The 16,269-nt window shown below is 42.8% G+C and overlaps 1 protein-coding gene across 7 annotated transcripts in view; it reads right to left on the bottom strand.

Annotated features, from left to right (window-relative positions):
• CSNK1G1 (casein kinase 1 gamma 1) overlaps nucleotides 1–16,269 on the bottom strand; it is a 108,201-nt gene that overhangs the window by 54,430 nt on the left and 37,502 nt on the right. For 5 of the 7 annotated variants that reach the window (XM_055717445.1, XM_055717451.1, XM_055717448.1 and 2 more), the window contains 2 exons: nucleotides 10,421–10,836; nucleotides 2,786–2,826 (listed from right to left, as the gene is read on the bottom strand). In XM_055717445.1, the coding sequence (XP_055573420.1) occupies nucleotides 2,786–2,826; nucleotides 10,421–10,598 (219 nt within the window). In that variant the 5' untranslated portion in view covers nucleotides 10,599–10,836. Of the gene's footprint in view, nucleotides 1–2,785; nucleotides 2,827–10,420; nucleotides 10,837–11,927; nucleotides 12,041–16,269 lie in introns of all 7 variants that reach the window. The other 2 variants (XM_055717446.1, XM_055717449.1) reach the window with 1 other exon arrangement.

Raw genomic sequence — 16,269 nt, 5'->3', positions numbered from 1 at the left:
ATGTTGCGTTTGTAGCAAAAATAACTGAATTGCTACTGCCTAACATACAAAAATCCACAGCTTGAACCAACAGCATCACGATCGCTATGAGAGGGTACAGCCTGGTACCTGCACTCAGACTACATCTGTATGTTAATAGGCTGGCTTCACGCAGGGAAGAAATTCCTACTACGTGCAATTCAGCATTAAAAACCCTAAGGCAATTAAATCAGTCAATATGGCTAAGGCACTTCAGAAGACAAACTCCTCTGTGAACTAGATGCCCTTAACCAAACGATGTTCAACTGAAGAGCAGGATGAAGAGCTACATGGTGACACCACACAAGTCAGAACATGGGCACCACTCTCCACTGCCAGCAGTTTTCCAAGATGCAGCACAATCCTCGCCTCCAAAGACAAACCATAAGACATTAGCACTAAATTCTGCAGCACCTCCTGATCAGCAGTTTGGCATCCATCACACAAATCTAATTTTCCAGCTCTAACATCATGATGGGAGGCACGAATAGCTGAGACAGCAGGAGTGCAGTTGCAGAAGATTATCTTACAGCTAGAAGGACTTGAAGCAGAGTTCTGACTTGGTCCAACAATGCAGATAAAAGAAAATGTTGCTTTAAAGTATGTTGAAAGCAGCTACTCTACCACTAGTCTGCAAATTTTTCAAAGGATAAAGAAAATTATGGTTAAGTACACATCTAAGAGAAGCATATTTGCTGCTGAGGAGGCTGGATAATTCTTATTCCTGGAGAATATGGTCTAAGATTAGGAGGCCAAAAAACTGCCGTATCTTCTACTGTTCCCTCATTAATCCTCTCTAAAACCGAGCAGGTATGTGAATGCCTGGATGGCCACTGGCAGATGGCTATTCCAGTCCTTCCAGTGTGAAGGCCAGAGATTTTAAGCCTCACAACAGGGCAAATAAACCTGGAGTGTGTTGCAGCGTAACAGTCAGTTACTGGGGGGAAGGGGGGAAATAAAGAAAACAAACAAAAGAAAGAAAAGAGAATGTTACCAGAAAAAATAGGTAAGATTGATGTTGCAATATGGTAATGCCATTCAGCTCTGCCATACGGTTATCAAAAGGTTTCAGGATACTGGGAGGTGGCACTGCAGGCATTGTTTTGTGAGAAACAAGCATCCTTTGGACTAATACAGCTGTGTTTTTCCTGTATTATTGCTTCCTTACACTTCCAGTGTATAACTTTGTGGGACTATCTTTGAAAGCAAATTAGAAGTATTATTGATTCAATAAAACACCTCGTCCGTGTACACAGCGAACTTTCAATTATCAGATCTGCCCAAAGAGCAAGCTACTCAACAAGCACTAGTCCTCCTTCCTGATGTGAATCCAAATAAAGGACATCCTAAGCTCTACTGCAGGCACTTATTTATTTATTTTAGGGAATATTTTCTGACATATGCCAACAGGCTTGAAAACAAGTCCCTCTTGCAAAGCCCTAATTATTTTTCATCCACTGTGCACCATATAAGGAGAATGCTAGAGATATAAAATCTGTGGCACTTGAACGTGATCAGAGTTAATGCACCAAGTCCATCTTGGTCTTCTGTAATCTGAATGACTCCTGTCATTTTGCCAGACAACATCAGTTGGGCAAACAGGTGTGGCTGCTGCCAATATGAAATTATCATTACAACTTTAACTTCAGATTTTAGGGTTTGAATCTGTGATTAAGGAGCATACAGATAAGGAAAGAGCACATCAGCTGAAGACATCAAATTTGAAAACCCCAAGAGATTAATGAATGTCTTAGTTTACAGATAGGAAAAGTTAAGGCAGTTAACTGGGTTATTTTATAATTCAGAAAGAGCTACAAGTTAAGAGCGTTTCCCCATCCCCAAGACTCCTGCTTTGAACCACCACTGACCACAGTGCCCTCATGCCCTGTAGCAGTCTTCAGAAGGCTTTTTACCTGAACCATTCTCTGATCCAGGTATAAGAAACATGGAAGGTGTCATTGCATGCACCTGAGGATGGGCACATCAACTGCAGGGCAGAAAATAATCTGAGACCTGGCAATGAGGCTTGTAATGCTGGATGAGAAGAGAGCTGCGAGTAAAATGGCTTGCACAAGTTCTGAAGTTTGGTACTGTTGGGGCTTGCATTTTTTTAATGCAATTCCTGCGATGCTTTGGTGAGCCAATTTAATTCATTTTTACCCCCTTATGATGTAAAAGGAGAAAATCACTCTGAAAATGCTGTATCCTTGGCCACCCAAACCAGCCAGAGGAAAGACTGACCTTCACTGTATTGGATTTTACCTGTTGCATCTGCAGTCTCTCAGCATCACACCAGACTGAGTTGTGCTACTCTCAAGGGAATTTTAATCATTGAAACACCCCCTTTCCTGGCTCTTGACTCCAAAAACATGGAGCAACAGCCTGCATAGTGCCCCACTCCTAACCAGACATTGGCAACAGCCCATCTAGAGCCTGTCTTCCTGAAGAAGAAAGGCTGAACCCAGGGAGTGGGAAGAGGCAGCAGACCTGCAATCCATGCCGTTCCCTGGGAGGTGGCAGCTAGCTTGGAAAGAGGAACAAGGCTCTCACTGGTATAAGACAGCTTCACACCATCCAGGTACCAAAAACATTCAGCAGGCAGAGGGATGGGTTCCTTCCTCATTTTTAGTGTCCTTGTGAATTTATCTTAAAGTTATTCTAGCTGAAGGCGAAAGCAGCATTAAGCCTGAAGTGAGAAAGTTGCTTTTTGTCTGAATTTTTAACATTAAGTACAAGTCATTTAAGAACACCTGAAGCTTCTACTTACCAGTTTGATCGCTACATATTCATTGGTGTAGAGATTTTTACCTGTGAAGGAAAAAGAAAAAAATAATCTTTAAGTTTCACATTCAAGCCCTGCAGCTAGACATGACACAGAAACACATCACTGATGGCAAGGAGCTGTCTTTTCTCAATTCCCTGCTGAGGTTTGTTCATGCCTTTAACAAAGTGTAAGCCTCAAAATAGTAAGTTGCAGCAGTTCACCAGGGCAGACAAACACCATCTTCCGCTCAGCATACGGTAATCATGTTTTATGGTAGCACTTATGTTCGATGCAAGCATTTGAGGAGGTATCCCAGACACATTAGGTTTTATTATCCACATCATGCTAAAAAAGTCTGGGGAACACATGAAGAGCCAGAGCATCATTTCATTCAGAAATGCCTTGAATCTGCTAGACACTGAACAATTTTTTCCTATGATTTATAGGGAGTTTCACTACCTTAATCGTGCTGCGTATCAAAGCAACTACTGCAAAGCAGCATGTGAAAATAACTTTTGTACCAACACACAGCTTTTATTTCTTTCTCTACAAACAGGCAGGCAACATGTATAAAATGCCTTCTGCATGCCAGCAGCACAAAGGCAATCCCTGTATTCCAATAAAGCAAACAACTCTCAGTTGCAATACGGTACCAGTGATATTAAAAAATACACTACAAGAACAAACCCCATTCTCAAGACCCCAAAGCATGAAGCAGTGTCTAGTCTGATACTAGCTCTAGCAAGCCCGAAGGGCAACAGCCTAGGATGAATATAATAAGGCAAGCACACAGACAGCTGTGGGTATACTGTGGCTCCATGACTGAGCCAGAGATGGTACCCAAGTGTACTACAGCTGGAGGTGAATTTTCCCTCCAGGAACCTGTCTGGTGTTTGAACCAAGCCCCTGGCCTCCTTAGCAATCTGCGGCAGAGATGCAGAGCTACAGGTGTCAAGGAGCATCACTCTGCATGTTCTGAAGTTGCCAGTTGTTGTATCATTCACTGTCCTCCAATTCCTCTGCTAGGAAATCTGAGCAATCACTGCCTTCACCACCTCTTCGCTTTCTCTGACTGACAGCAAACTCTCCTGGAAGAGATATCACTGGGGAAGGATGCTCAGACAGTCCTTGTAGCTGATCTGTCCCATCATCCTGACATCTCTGTTGCTTTTCTGACCTCCTCTAGTCCCACCATATCCTTCAAGGAGGGCAGCCTCCACCACAAAAATCTGCCCATGGTTTTACACAGGGAAATGCTGACCTTCTTTGCCCATTGTGGCTAGCACTGCTACAGCACAAGTCATGCTGTCATTGAGCTCCAAAATTCAATAGCAACCTAGACTGGAAGTTATCAGTGCTTATTTGGAGGATTAGCTTGGCCTGGCTCTGTTACACATTTATTTTCCAGTTCCTGTAATAGATATTGATGCTTAGAACAGACCAACTATTGAGAAAGTCCAGGACAGGGAGTGACATACTTCAGAGCAGGTAGGAGGAGTTCAAGCAGCTCTAGCATATCTATGTGACACCCTTAAAAAACATGCCACGTCCTCCTTTGCATACAGATAGAATGCAACAGCATTGGAAGACTCAAAGACATTATGAACATGAGAGAAGACAAACAGTCATCTTTAAATCCTAAAACACCAGGGGGAAATTTTACTTTAAACAGCTCCATATTTTCTGCATTTAGTTTCTTTCGACACCTTCTGTGCTACATTGCTCAGTGTAGTTTTGGCCTCCAAATTTTGGATCAGGCACTCCCAGTCCAGCCCCAGCACTGAGCCGATTGCTCTAACATCCATCAGGAAATCAACAGTTTTATGTCAAGCTTCAACCTGTTATGGTAACTAGCAATGCTGTTTAACACAGGGCAGACATTTAAATGTGAGGTTAAATATCCTTAGAGGAGGTGTTTTATGCAAGCAGATGTGTAAGCTGAGCCCCAGTGTTAACCCTTGCAATGCAGGGCTGTTTGAAACTATTTCTTTAGGTCTTTTAATAAAAGCTATTATGTCCAGGCTGGAAACAGAGGCTTGAAAGGAGGTTTTGCAGTTGCATCAGGAACACTCAGGCATTCAGAAGTGGCTTCAAAGCACTGAAAGAGCTGAAAGGCCAACTCAGCAGCAAAGCAGGTGGCAGGATAAACTACTTCACTCTGAGACCAATAAGGGCTCCAGCCTCATGCTGTCTGACAGCTGGTGGGGGGAGAACATGCAAAGACATTAAGGGAAGGCAGCCTAAATACACTTAGATTATCTGCTCCGTATTAACTACCAGCAAATGAGTCACATCAGCAGCTCCAGCCGCAGCTCACCCTCTGACACTTCCTCTCCCCCTCCTCTTGACAGGGACTGAGCTCCTATCAGGATGCTCCATTTGAATACACTGAGCCAGACCAAGGGCAGCTCTAGCCCAAATACATGGGAAAGTTGGATGCTTCAGACAGCAAAAACACCAAGAAGGAACACATGGGAACCTCATCCTCCACAGATCCCATGACCGCTGTCACAATCATGGAGATGCACCATTCCAGGGTAGTGCTGGCACTCAGCGTGCAGGGGTGCAAGTCCATCCAGGGAGTGATGGTCCACAGACCATCTAGCAAACTTGGATATAGGATAATACTGGGGAGACAGTGCTCCTCCAAGGCAGAGAAGGAGCTAACACCCTCCGTGTACATGGAGCCGTAATCCAGCCTATTATAGTCTGGTTCATAAGGCTGAGGACAAGACAGAAGATAATTTTAGTAATTAAATTCCTCAGTTAAAATACTGGGATTAGCAAAACACTAGCCTGAGATGTCAGGCTAGCAGCCAAAGGTAAACTAATTAATTCTCCAGTTCATCCCCCTCAAAGCACATGCTTTGCAGAGACTCTGAACTAAAGCGGTGCAAATAGGTCCAGTTCCTGAACTCCAAACCCTTTCTAAAGCTGCAGCCCAAGATTCTTGCTTTGACAGATATGATAGCAAAGCAAATCCCCAAAAATCTTTCCGTTGGCTTGCACCAGACAGAGATCTACCCCTCAGTTTTGCTGTCACACTGCCCAAGGTGTAATTGTTTCTTCTTCCTCCTCTTCCAAGGCAGCACTGGTATTCAAATGGAAGAGCGAAGGCAGTACTGGTTACAGGAGGAAGTGAATCTGCACAGTACAATAAGCCATGAATAGAAGCTACATCTTATCTTAGTAAGACAAAAGATCTGTAATACAGCTGAGATGATATAACTGTGCTAACAAAAGGCCTTCAAGTTCAGGCAAAGCTTTTGATGGAGCAGTGATTAAGTTCATGCCTCAGTTTTGGGTAGCTCCACTGACAATTATGAACTCCATACTCTAAATGAGAAGTGATACATTAAGTCTCCAGCATTCATATGGGAAACCTAACAGAGTGGATTTCTCAAGCCCTGGCAGTAAGATGTGCCAAATACACGGACAGTTTGCAGACCAGAAGAGGAGCCCAAACTGATCAACCTGTCATGTGCACTATTCTCACAGGTCAACGTTAAGAGCCACAAGTACGTGGCTCTCATGAATGACGTGAATCAAAAATGCTTTGACCCTTCCTTCTAGCTTGTTGCTGTAGGAACAATACCTTCTGATGATGGGTCAGGGCTGAGTAATGGAGCAAACATCCAACTAGTCATCCTAAAGACCAAGCAGAGCTCACCCTAGAGAGCACAGCATCCGCAGAGACCAGATCCCACATGCATCAAGAGGTGAGCCCACATTGATTTTGCAGTGCCAGATTTGCTGTCCCTTCTAAAGCACATGTCTCCAAGTAACAGCTCCTAGTGCAGATCCTACCCAGGACCTACTCTTACCCATGCCCTCCACACCTAGCATTATTCTAGAAGCGAAGACAAAACTAGCCCAAAGAACGGATGCTATTATAATTTTTTGTAATTGGTTTTGTTTTGTTTGTTTAAAATTCTTTTACTTGTTTTAAAGCAGAGCTCCTGGCTTCAGACTGCAGCCTGGGAGTCAGCTGGGTGGTTCTTGCTTTTGGGGGACACCTTCCTAGACCTGATCAACCTGCTCTGGCTTGGCAATGTACAAATAGGCAGCCTTTCTTCTAGCTCGGGGCTTGCTCCTGAGATGTGCTGAATCTTTGTGAGACCTCTGCGCAACTCACGCTCATTTCTAGACTTCTGGACATTATGAAACTTCTTTGAGCACCACATGAAAACACAGACACCTCCAACAATCCCTTTGGTGCAGCAGCCTATCAAGGGAGGACACATGCAACATACAGGACCTAGGCCTCCTAACATTTTTTTCCCCTCCAAGCAGGGAGAAAAGCTGCATTAATTGTCATTTTTAAGTGATACTTGAACATGCTGTTTTGAAAATGTCTGATAATGTTTGCATTAGAGCAAAAAGATTTGGGCTCCAGTCTACAGCTGCGTCAAAATAAGTCCCCTAGTCAATCCAAAACTTAACGCTTATTTTAGAAAGCCCTCCAACCTACTGAAACCAGAATAATTTTACATTAGTGCCTGTTTAATCGCTTTACTAAGTAAGGGTGCAAAACACTGGGAAAAATGAGACATTTGAAGAGGCTTATTTATCCCCAACATGGCTCGTGGTTCAGGATTTTGGGTACATACAAGAAATACCCACTGGGTAAGTCTGTGAGTCAATATAAGGAGGCAGCTGCCAGGCTCAGCTGGCGATATCTTTTCTAAGGGGAAGTTCATAGCCACAGCATATCATAGCACTAGGTTTAACAGGTTAAATCCCATTTTTCCTGAGCAGTGAGCACCTACTGACATCACACAATTTTACAGCTCAGTGAGCTCGTTCCTCAGGCTGTTTTACATAACGCTGGCTCTCCTATCAGCTCGGGGTGGAGATGCCGGACCTCATAATGGCAGAAGGCGATAACACTTCAGGCATGTTCCAACTCCTAAGGCAGCAGAAGAATTGACTTGGCAGATAACCAGGAGCTGCAAAACAGGGCTTGGCATTGCACAAAATGCAATGAAAGCATGCAGATTCCGGCCCAGGGATGGCAAGCAAGATCCCCTGCTCTTTACTGTCACCATACCCCTGCTAGTAGGTTGAGCTGCTTCGGAAACCAAAGCTCTTACAGACCACCTAATCTGCAGCCTGTCCAAAGAAACGACAACCAGTTAAGCCTATTTCAATCTTATTACTCTGGGCCATACGCTCAGTTTTGCATTCATCTTCCCATTTCAGCTCCTCTTCAGGCTGGGATCCAACTGTGCTGCTCGTCACATACTTCAGAAAAGTAACATCCTCATGGCTATCTGTATTTGCAGTGAGAAAGATCAACCCTAAGCAGTGAGCTTGATATTTGCAGAAAACAGCTTCCATACATACATGCCATCTCCTTCCTGAACAATCAGTCCTGGCATGTGATACAAGAGCAGCTTAGAGTGAAAACACAACACCTAAAAGAAGATAAATTCTTCAGAGAATTGGAAAAATATCTTTTCTCCTTGTTTATCAGTATGTGACTTTGCTTTTAGTAACAGAGGAAGAACATTCAGTAGCATTTAACTTCTCCAAAGCCACATAAAAAAAGGCAAAAAGCAGAGGACACACCATTCATCTCTGCAGGACAAAACTGTTATCAGAGACTGGTTTGCTCATATTTCAGGCATGCTCCTTCTTCTTCCCCCCAGTGATAATTAGCATCACATCTGTGCAATAGAAATACCTGATATTTGAGTAAAGAGGAGTTCTTAAATCTATAGTAACTGGCAAAAAGCAACAGAGGTTTAAAAAAAGAAGATAAGTAATAGAGCTTCTGTAAGAACCTTACACCTAATTGCCATTATCAGTGCATATGGCTCGTTGCCCAAATACAGCATGCTACTTAGTTAACCAGTATTAACAAAACATTTACACCAGTGTAGTGAAAAAAAAAGGCCACTCAATTAACAGGTGTTGCTTTTTCCAAGTTAAAACTGAATTTCTCTGTAAATTGACTTTTTCAGAAGTGAAATCTCTTTTGTAAAGTCTGTGGTTTGAAACTATACATTAGTCAGAAACCAAATACCTTTAAACTTTTGAGAAACGTGAAAAAGAAAAACCATGCAAGCAGGATCTGGGCACCAGCCGAATAAATGCGAGAGCTGTATACCTGGAGGGATCTACTACAGCTGCTGAACCTTCAAAGCGGAGCTTGGGTTACAAAGCAATTCACCATCTCCATGGGGATACTGCTATCGTGACATTTGCTGCTGGGGAGGCCTCTGCAAATGCAATACAGCTATTCACATTATGTTACTGTAAGGATCCAAACTTATCTCCAGCTGCTAATTATGTTCATGTTCATGAAGGTGGGAGTTTTTGTCCCTGTGCTTGGCTTCTCTCCACCTTTGCAGCATTATCTCTGTTCCTGCAAATCAATAAAACTTGTCTGATGTAATGCTGGAACCAAACTACCTGTTTACTGAGACAGATCATAAGCAAGCTGGTTAATCTTCACACTGTGGTGAAGTGGCACATGCTAAAGATGCAATAGCCAAACCTTAAAATTAAAGATTACATACATTAATCTAAGATTACATAGATTCTGAGCAGGAATCTACAAAGATACTGTCAGTAGTTGTGTGTTATAACACTTTGTTTATCCGAAGCAATTTCCTGACTGATTTACTTACTATCCCTAGTGCCTGATATACAAATGATTTTGTTTTCAATTCTAAATATGTACCAAGTTTGGGCAAATGGCATTTATGTCAGCCAATCTGTCTTCAGCACCCTCAAGTTCACTACCACAGCAATCCAATTCACTCAGCCAAAGAGGAGAAATGCAACTGTTTTAAGTGAGTCAGGATCAAGACCATCACAAGGTGCTGCTTCTGATCTACAGCAAATACCCCAAAACCACATATTGGGAAGTCAGGGACATGTAATTAAAAACACCAGCTGCTTCCCCCCCCTCATTTAAAAAACAACCATCATCTGTTGAGGATGACTTAAGAGCCCCATGCACTGTGCGCATGGCTCTTAAGTCAACCTAAACAAACGATGCATTAGTGTAGCCATCTGTTTGGCTGACCAGCTGCAAGATGTGGTTAGACAACCAACGGACCACGAAAAATCACAGGCTGCTGGGTCTGTTTGGCAGCTGAGAGGCAGTAGCCAGATGGCCAGTTGGCACAACCTACTCTTTGCCAGCGAGTCAAACACATGGGACAGATCAGTGAGCGGGTGATGGGTCTGAAACTAGGGCACTGAGGTTAGCGAAGGACGTGGAAGAGAGGAGACATGGCTGAGTTCTGGGAAAGAGTCTCACCCATCACTTTAACAGGGTATCCTAGCTTATGAACAAGAAATTGAAGCAAGATATAGCAATCCAGGCAGTTCAGAAGCTTTTTTCACCTTCGGCAAGACATTCAGCGCTGAGAACAGTCTTCGTTGTTCAGATTATTCAAAATTTGCATCTTTGGCCACTCCAGTACTCTCACTTTGACTTTGTGCAAATAAAAATAACACTAACAGTTACATCTAAGTTAGAAGCTTCAGGTAAGGCAGCTCGACAGTTGGAAAACAAGACAAGCGCACACATTTCTCAAGTGGGGGTAGGTTTTTACTTATTTATATTCCAGTGGTGAAATGCTAACCTGCATAATGCAGGTCGCTAAAATGGTTACTTCTTACCTAGTCTGAGTTCTCCAAAGTTCCCACACCCAATCTTCTTGCCCACTCGGAAGTTGGGTCCCACCATAAGAACGCCAGAAGATGCTGATGAGCTTGGTCGAGAACCGTGCCCACTCCTTCCCGACATCCCTTTTGTCGTCCGCTGCCTTTCATCCTTTTCCCTATTAGGATGGTCCATGATCTTAGTGAAATATCTCTGCCAGCAAGCTGGCAGAGATGAATCTGAGTACCCACTCTTCTCCTTAGGACAGAAATTTATATCCAAAAGTATCTGAATCAGGGTTCAAGAAAGTCATGGAAACGCATGGAGTTCTTTTGGCACCGTATCCAGTTTCCTAATGCATCTTGATAATGTACCAAGGGGTCGATTATGTTCTTGAGAACTCAATAAAGGCAGGTTGCTTTTGGTTTCTTACCTGGGGAAAAGAAAAAAGTTATATGAAATAAAAATTGTTATTTTAAAATACCAAGCAAAAAATGTACAACAGGATGTTCCTCCCAGCCTTGAGGAAATTAGCAGCGATACAGGAATTCTACGATTTTCTTAACAGTTTTCTGATAAAAAGCCTTGACATCACGAAGAGATGCAAGGGCTGCTCATCGACTGCTTGCTACTGGAGTTATCAGGACTCACGCGGCACATACTAGCAAAAGCAATTTCAATTACACCAGCATGTCAGGTAGAAACTGCAAGGAGATCACATCCCATCTTTAAAGCAACTGTGAAGTGTAAAGCTTGTTTTCTTCTCACTTCATACATTTAAGAAGTATTACACAAAAGTCAGACAAAAAAAAAAAAAAGTAGTGAATGAAAGCTGCCAAGAAAATATTTAAACACTTCAGAAGTCAAATTCTCCTTCATTTTACATCTTTTAAAGTTGACCTCAGATGCATTTGCTAATTGAAACTGTTGTCTTAGAGATGACCAAAATTAGTAGCCAAAACAAGATTTCTGATTTATAAACGCTATAAATTTTCTGAATGTTGTATCAACATACAATTCACATTACTAATGTGATTTAGTTCCCTAAAAAAATGAGGTTTTAGAAAAACAGACATTGTAATGGAATAGGGTGACTGACTCAAGGGCCAAGATCTTCTCCAGCAGCCTGCATTCATGACTGGCAAATGAAAGCCTGACAGTTCTCCCAGAGAAACTGAAGTACACCTTGCTCCCCCACATCCAAACTTGTCACCACCATAACCCCAAGGGCAGGCAACTCTTGACTACTCCAGAGAGCACACTGGTGCATCTCACAAGCATCAGTTTGCTAACTCTATCAAAAGAGGACCCAAAATAGATGCTTCTCAACTCATGGAGGCCAAGTGGCTCCTCTGTGCACGTGGACCCACCCAGAAGATGCTTGCGGTGCAGTTCCTAAGGCGAGAACTAGAACAAACACACCTGGAGCTAACCCCCACGTCCCAGCACCTACACATACTGGGCTGTACTCCTTTAGGAGTCACTGCTGCATTCATGATTTTCCAGATGTGAATGGAAGAGTACCTGAATAATTTCAGAGACAAGGTTTGCGTCCTACTTCAAGTGTTGGCATCCATGCAGAAGTTTCAATGTTTGCATAGAAGTTAGAAAAAGCCTCCAAAGTCAGCAGAGAAGTGCTAAATGAAACCACCAAAACAAGAGACAATGTGGAAGGACATCAGCAATCAAACACTATCAGGTATGCCCAGAAACACAACGGTATTTACAGGGGTTCAAAAGCTACTAAGGCAGTTGGCTCAGTCCTCCTGTAGCAATACATTTCTAGAGGATTTAGCAAAGGTTTCTTCTCTTCATATCATGAGATTATGAAGCTAACCTGCCTACTTCCAGTTATTAAAAAATAAGAGGCAGGAATTATCACCCACCCACAAATCAGTGGCACAGAACAAAAGCATTAGCCCTTTAGAAATATGAGTACACTTTCCCCAGCCTTCAACTGTGGTACACTTTCATTTCTAGCAACTTTTGTTTTGATCTAAGGCATCTGTATACAAGGCAGAAGTCATCCACACCAGATCCAGAAAATGCAGGTATCTAACAGTGGGAAATTTGAGTTTCTGAATACTGTACTAGTCTTTAGCACAACTCTGACCTTTTCTACCCATTTCCATTGCTGTGTTTGCACCACAGATGGCACAGTTGTCCCCAGCCTGAGCTTCCTCCCCAGATTTTTTTTTTAAATACTTCCACACACAAAAAAAAAGGCAAAAATTAAACACAGAGAACGCACAACTTTAATACCACTTTGCAAATTATTTCCACTGCTTTTGTTCATGTATTACTGCAGGGGGTTCTATATCAGACAGGGAATGTGCAGGACTTTAAAAGAGGCTCCATCTTTGTAAGAACAATGCTGTGTCCCTCCACATTGTATTAGTTCCTAAAGGTCTCCCTAATAATAGCATAAAGAAACATCCAGACACATGAATGGATGCTTCATGCAACATAACAATCCCACAAAACCACCCCTTGTTAACAGTTGATATTAATGTGTAGAACCTAGCTCAGACTGCACAGGTTACAACCCACACCATGTTTCACCCAGCCTGTGACTCAGCAGCTCTCTTTTCTAGAGTGAAAAGCAGATGAATTCTCACTGTTGCTCTGCACTGTGTCTGCAGCAAATCCAGGAGGCCTGAAAATCATCAGTCATCCGAGAACCACTGTATTGCATCCACACTACCAGTGCGGCCATACCATCCCAGTAGCTGCAGCATCACGCTCCCAGCATGGTACTAAGTAACTTGTGAAATGCCATTCATGATGAAGCACCACTGGCCTAGCTAGAGACAGAGGAGTCTGAGACGTTCACATACAAGAAATTCAAAATTTGGTATTACCAAGCTTTACTCGTACCTCAAGTTAATTCAAGATTTAATATTTAAAACCAAGTATGGATAAGCAGGAAGTATCCATTACTGGCAAACAGGATGAGCTGGTTTTTCATCGTAGACATCCCAACATACTTTCAGCTGCAGCATTCATTCTGAGGGGGTGAGTTAGCGCTGCTTCTCAAAGCTGTTTGTGTAGACACAAGCACAGTTGTATTTGCTTTGTGAAACCCGCTTGCAGAAGCAATGATGATGCTCTATCAGATACCAGAAAAGCACTGTGACTGGACCCCACCCTGACCTGGGAGGAGGGACTGACTTCAAAACAAACAACATAAAGGACAGTCATTGAAACTAAGGAAGTTCATTGCTAAACAGAAATCAAACATGAGGACAGTGATGGAGGGCTTCTAGGACTGGATCGCTAAAAAAGATGAGAAGAACAGAGGAATTCTATGAATAAAAAAAAGTAGTACTTTGGAAAACACACTTAATCCCACCAAAGCCAGAGAAGAGGATTTGTTTCCCCTGGAGAACAGTCATTTTCATCAAGGTTGGATATCCATGGGCAACAACTACAGACCTCACAACAGGGTAACAGGAAGAATTCTCTACTAAGAGCACAGACCCTGCCCACTTTACGCTTGGAGAAAGCAACGCGCAGCGCAGCTCTGTAGACTGAGGAGATACTCCTACGAAGGACTACATGGAAGAGGGGCTAAAAGCTCTGAAAGAAAGAGGCAAAATCTGCATGTCAGGGACAGATTCCAGCACAGGAAGGAGGGATGGTACACTTTTTATAAAGTTACAAACAGATTTTCTTCTTCTTGCTCATTCAGCTAACAGTTACGTGGCCAATAGAGAAGGCAAGAACAGCCAACATAAGCTAAAACCACTGGAAAAAGGTTTCTAAACAACCCTGATGAACATGAGGTGGACTGGGAAGAGACAGGCTGTTTAAGAACGCACAATGTTTTCTTTCCTGCATGATACTAGAAGCCGTTCAATGTTTCTTCTGCCATGAAGTACTACCAGGTTTCAACCTGCTGAGTAAATTGATCCATATAGTGAGGTTGTTTTGCAGCAGAACCTGATACCTAGGTGCAGATTTTTACGAATTTGTTCAGCTACCTGCTGGCAGAACACAGCACCGTTACAGAGAAGCCTTTCACCAGCTATGATTAAGTGAGGCTGAAAGCCGCCAAAAGGCAAAGGCACACAATTTAACACGTTTCAAATAGCTGATACGAGCTGGTCTTGGTTTTAAGTGACTGCAGGGCAGCCAGTGCTCCACCTGTGCTTGATGACACAAGTACATCATTCATCTAAGGGCTGCTCAAGCCTCTGGTGAGCATGAGCCCTCCTGAGCCTCAATACAGCTTCCCCCCTCCGGACTAAGTCTGAACTTGGCTCAAACTCCATGTGTCAAATTTCAGATCTGGCATCAGAAATATACTGCCACATACGCCATCTCGCTCAGTGTATCTCAGATGGGACAAGCAACTCCAGTCTTCTCAGGTAGATTAAGTACAGAGCTCCAACCATGCTTTTTCTGGCTAGTGAAATAAGATGGTAATGGTTACAAGTTACTAACACTTCCATCCTTACCCTGTTCCCCATCAGCGTAAGGTCTCCCCAGGGAGAAGGATGAAAGGTCATGCCTGACAGTTTGCATACACTAAACATCCCCTATCTCAGCTGAAAGCCTCCTGCAAACAGGAATTCAGATCAGTAATGAATGAGTGCACCAAACATTTCATTACCTCTTTATTACAGTCAACCCTACAAGCAAATTCCAGCTGTTGGAACACCAAATCACACAAATATGGCATCAAATATGGCTTTTGAGGACTAATAAAGCACCTGGCTTTAGAAGGAGTGGCAGAAGAATGAAGACTAAACTGTAATTGGAAGTCAGTCACATTAATATTTAAAGATTACTCAGAACATGAGGACTATTTCCTGCCACAATTCAAACTTTTTTGTAACAATTTTCCTTCCTACCTTTCCACTCAGCAAGATTGCTCCTGAAAGTTACTTGCATTTAAACAAAGCTGCATGAAGATATTTCCCTAACAGTGACTCAGTTCAATTCCAGTATTCATTTCACTACAATACAGTTGAAGACTTGGGAACAGTTATTTAATGAAAGATACAGGCTGGGAAGAAAAGTAGTTAAAGCAGTTAGGTAATTAAAAAAACCCCAACTTTGTATCCTACACACTTGAAAACACTTAGGACCCAAGTTCTAAATCACAACCTCACCTCCACCAATAAAACTGCAGCGCTAGAGCTACAAACACACTTCTAGGTGGTGTTGAAGGCAGTTGCTGTTCATGTTGTAATCACTAGCACAGTCTAGCGTGAAGGTAGGTTTAGTTGCCTACCAAGCACTCGTTACAGCACAGACATTGCTCACAGACATCCAGTTTTGTCAATGAAGTCCTTAAGTTTGAAAGCAGCAGTAGTAAAAGACAACGCAAACAAGAGACTGGTGTAGAGAAGCCAAAGCAATCCTTATTCCTACCCTTCAAAGGATAACCTTGCTTCCCTCGTACTGAAAATTTCTTTGACCTACTTGAGATACTCTAGATACCCTCCCAAGATAAGAACAAGAGCTGTCGAAGTCTTGGTTTGTGGCACAATTTCCAAAAACCTGTTCAAACTGAAATTGAAGATGAATCCTCCTTTCTTCAAAACAAATCAAGCAGACCTAATCCAGGTCTGTGTGAGGTTTTGATCCATGAAGGAGTCAATACATGCTAGAAATCAAACTGCAAATGCTTGGCGGATGGATCAACACCCTAACAAGCAAGAGCAGTTCAGCCCTACAGCTCTTTCTTCTTTTAACAGAGGCCTTAAAAAAGCCCCATTTTCTGTTGGGATGAGTAATCTCATCCTACTCTCTACAGAAACAGGAACTCAATTTCTCAAAGAAACTCCAAGATCACTGCTTTAGAACAAGGCACATGCCTTCTCATTGGATTTTCCAACATCCGCCCCATGAGCCTGTC

Source organism: Falco cherrug, chromosome 7, assembly GCF_023634085.1.
Source record: "Falco cherrug isolate bFalChe1 chromosome 7, bFalChe1.pri, whole genome shotgun sequence".
NCBI classification, from domain to species: Eukaryota; Metazoa; Chordata; class Aves; order Falconiformes; family Falconidae; genus Falco; species Falco cherrug.
Note: the sequence above shows the minus strand (reverse complement) of the source record. Positions and strands in the feature narration are given on the sequence as shown.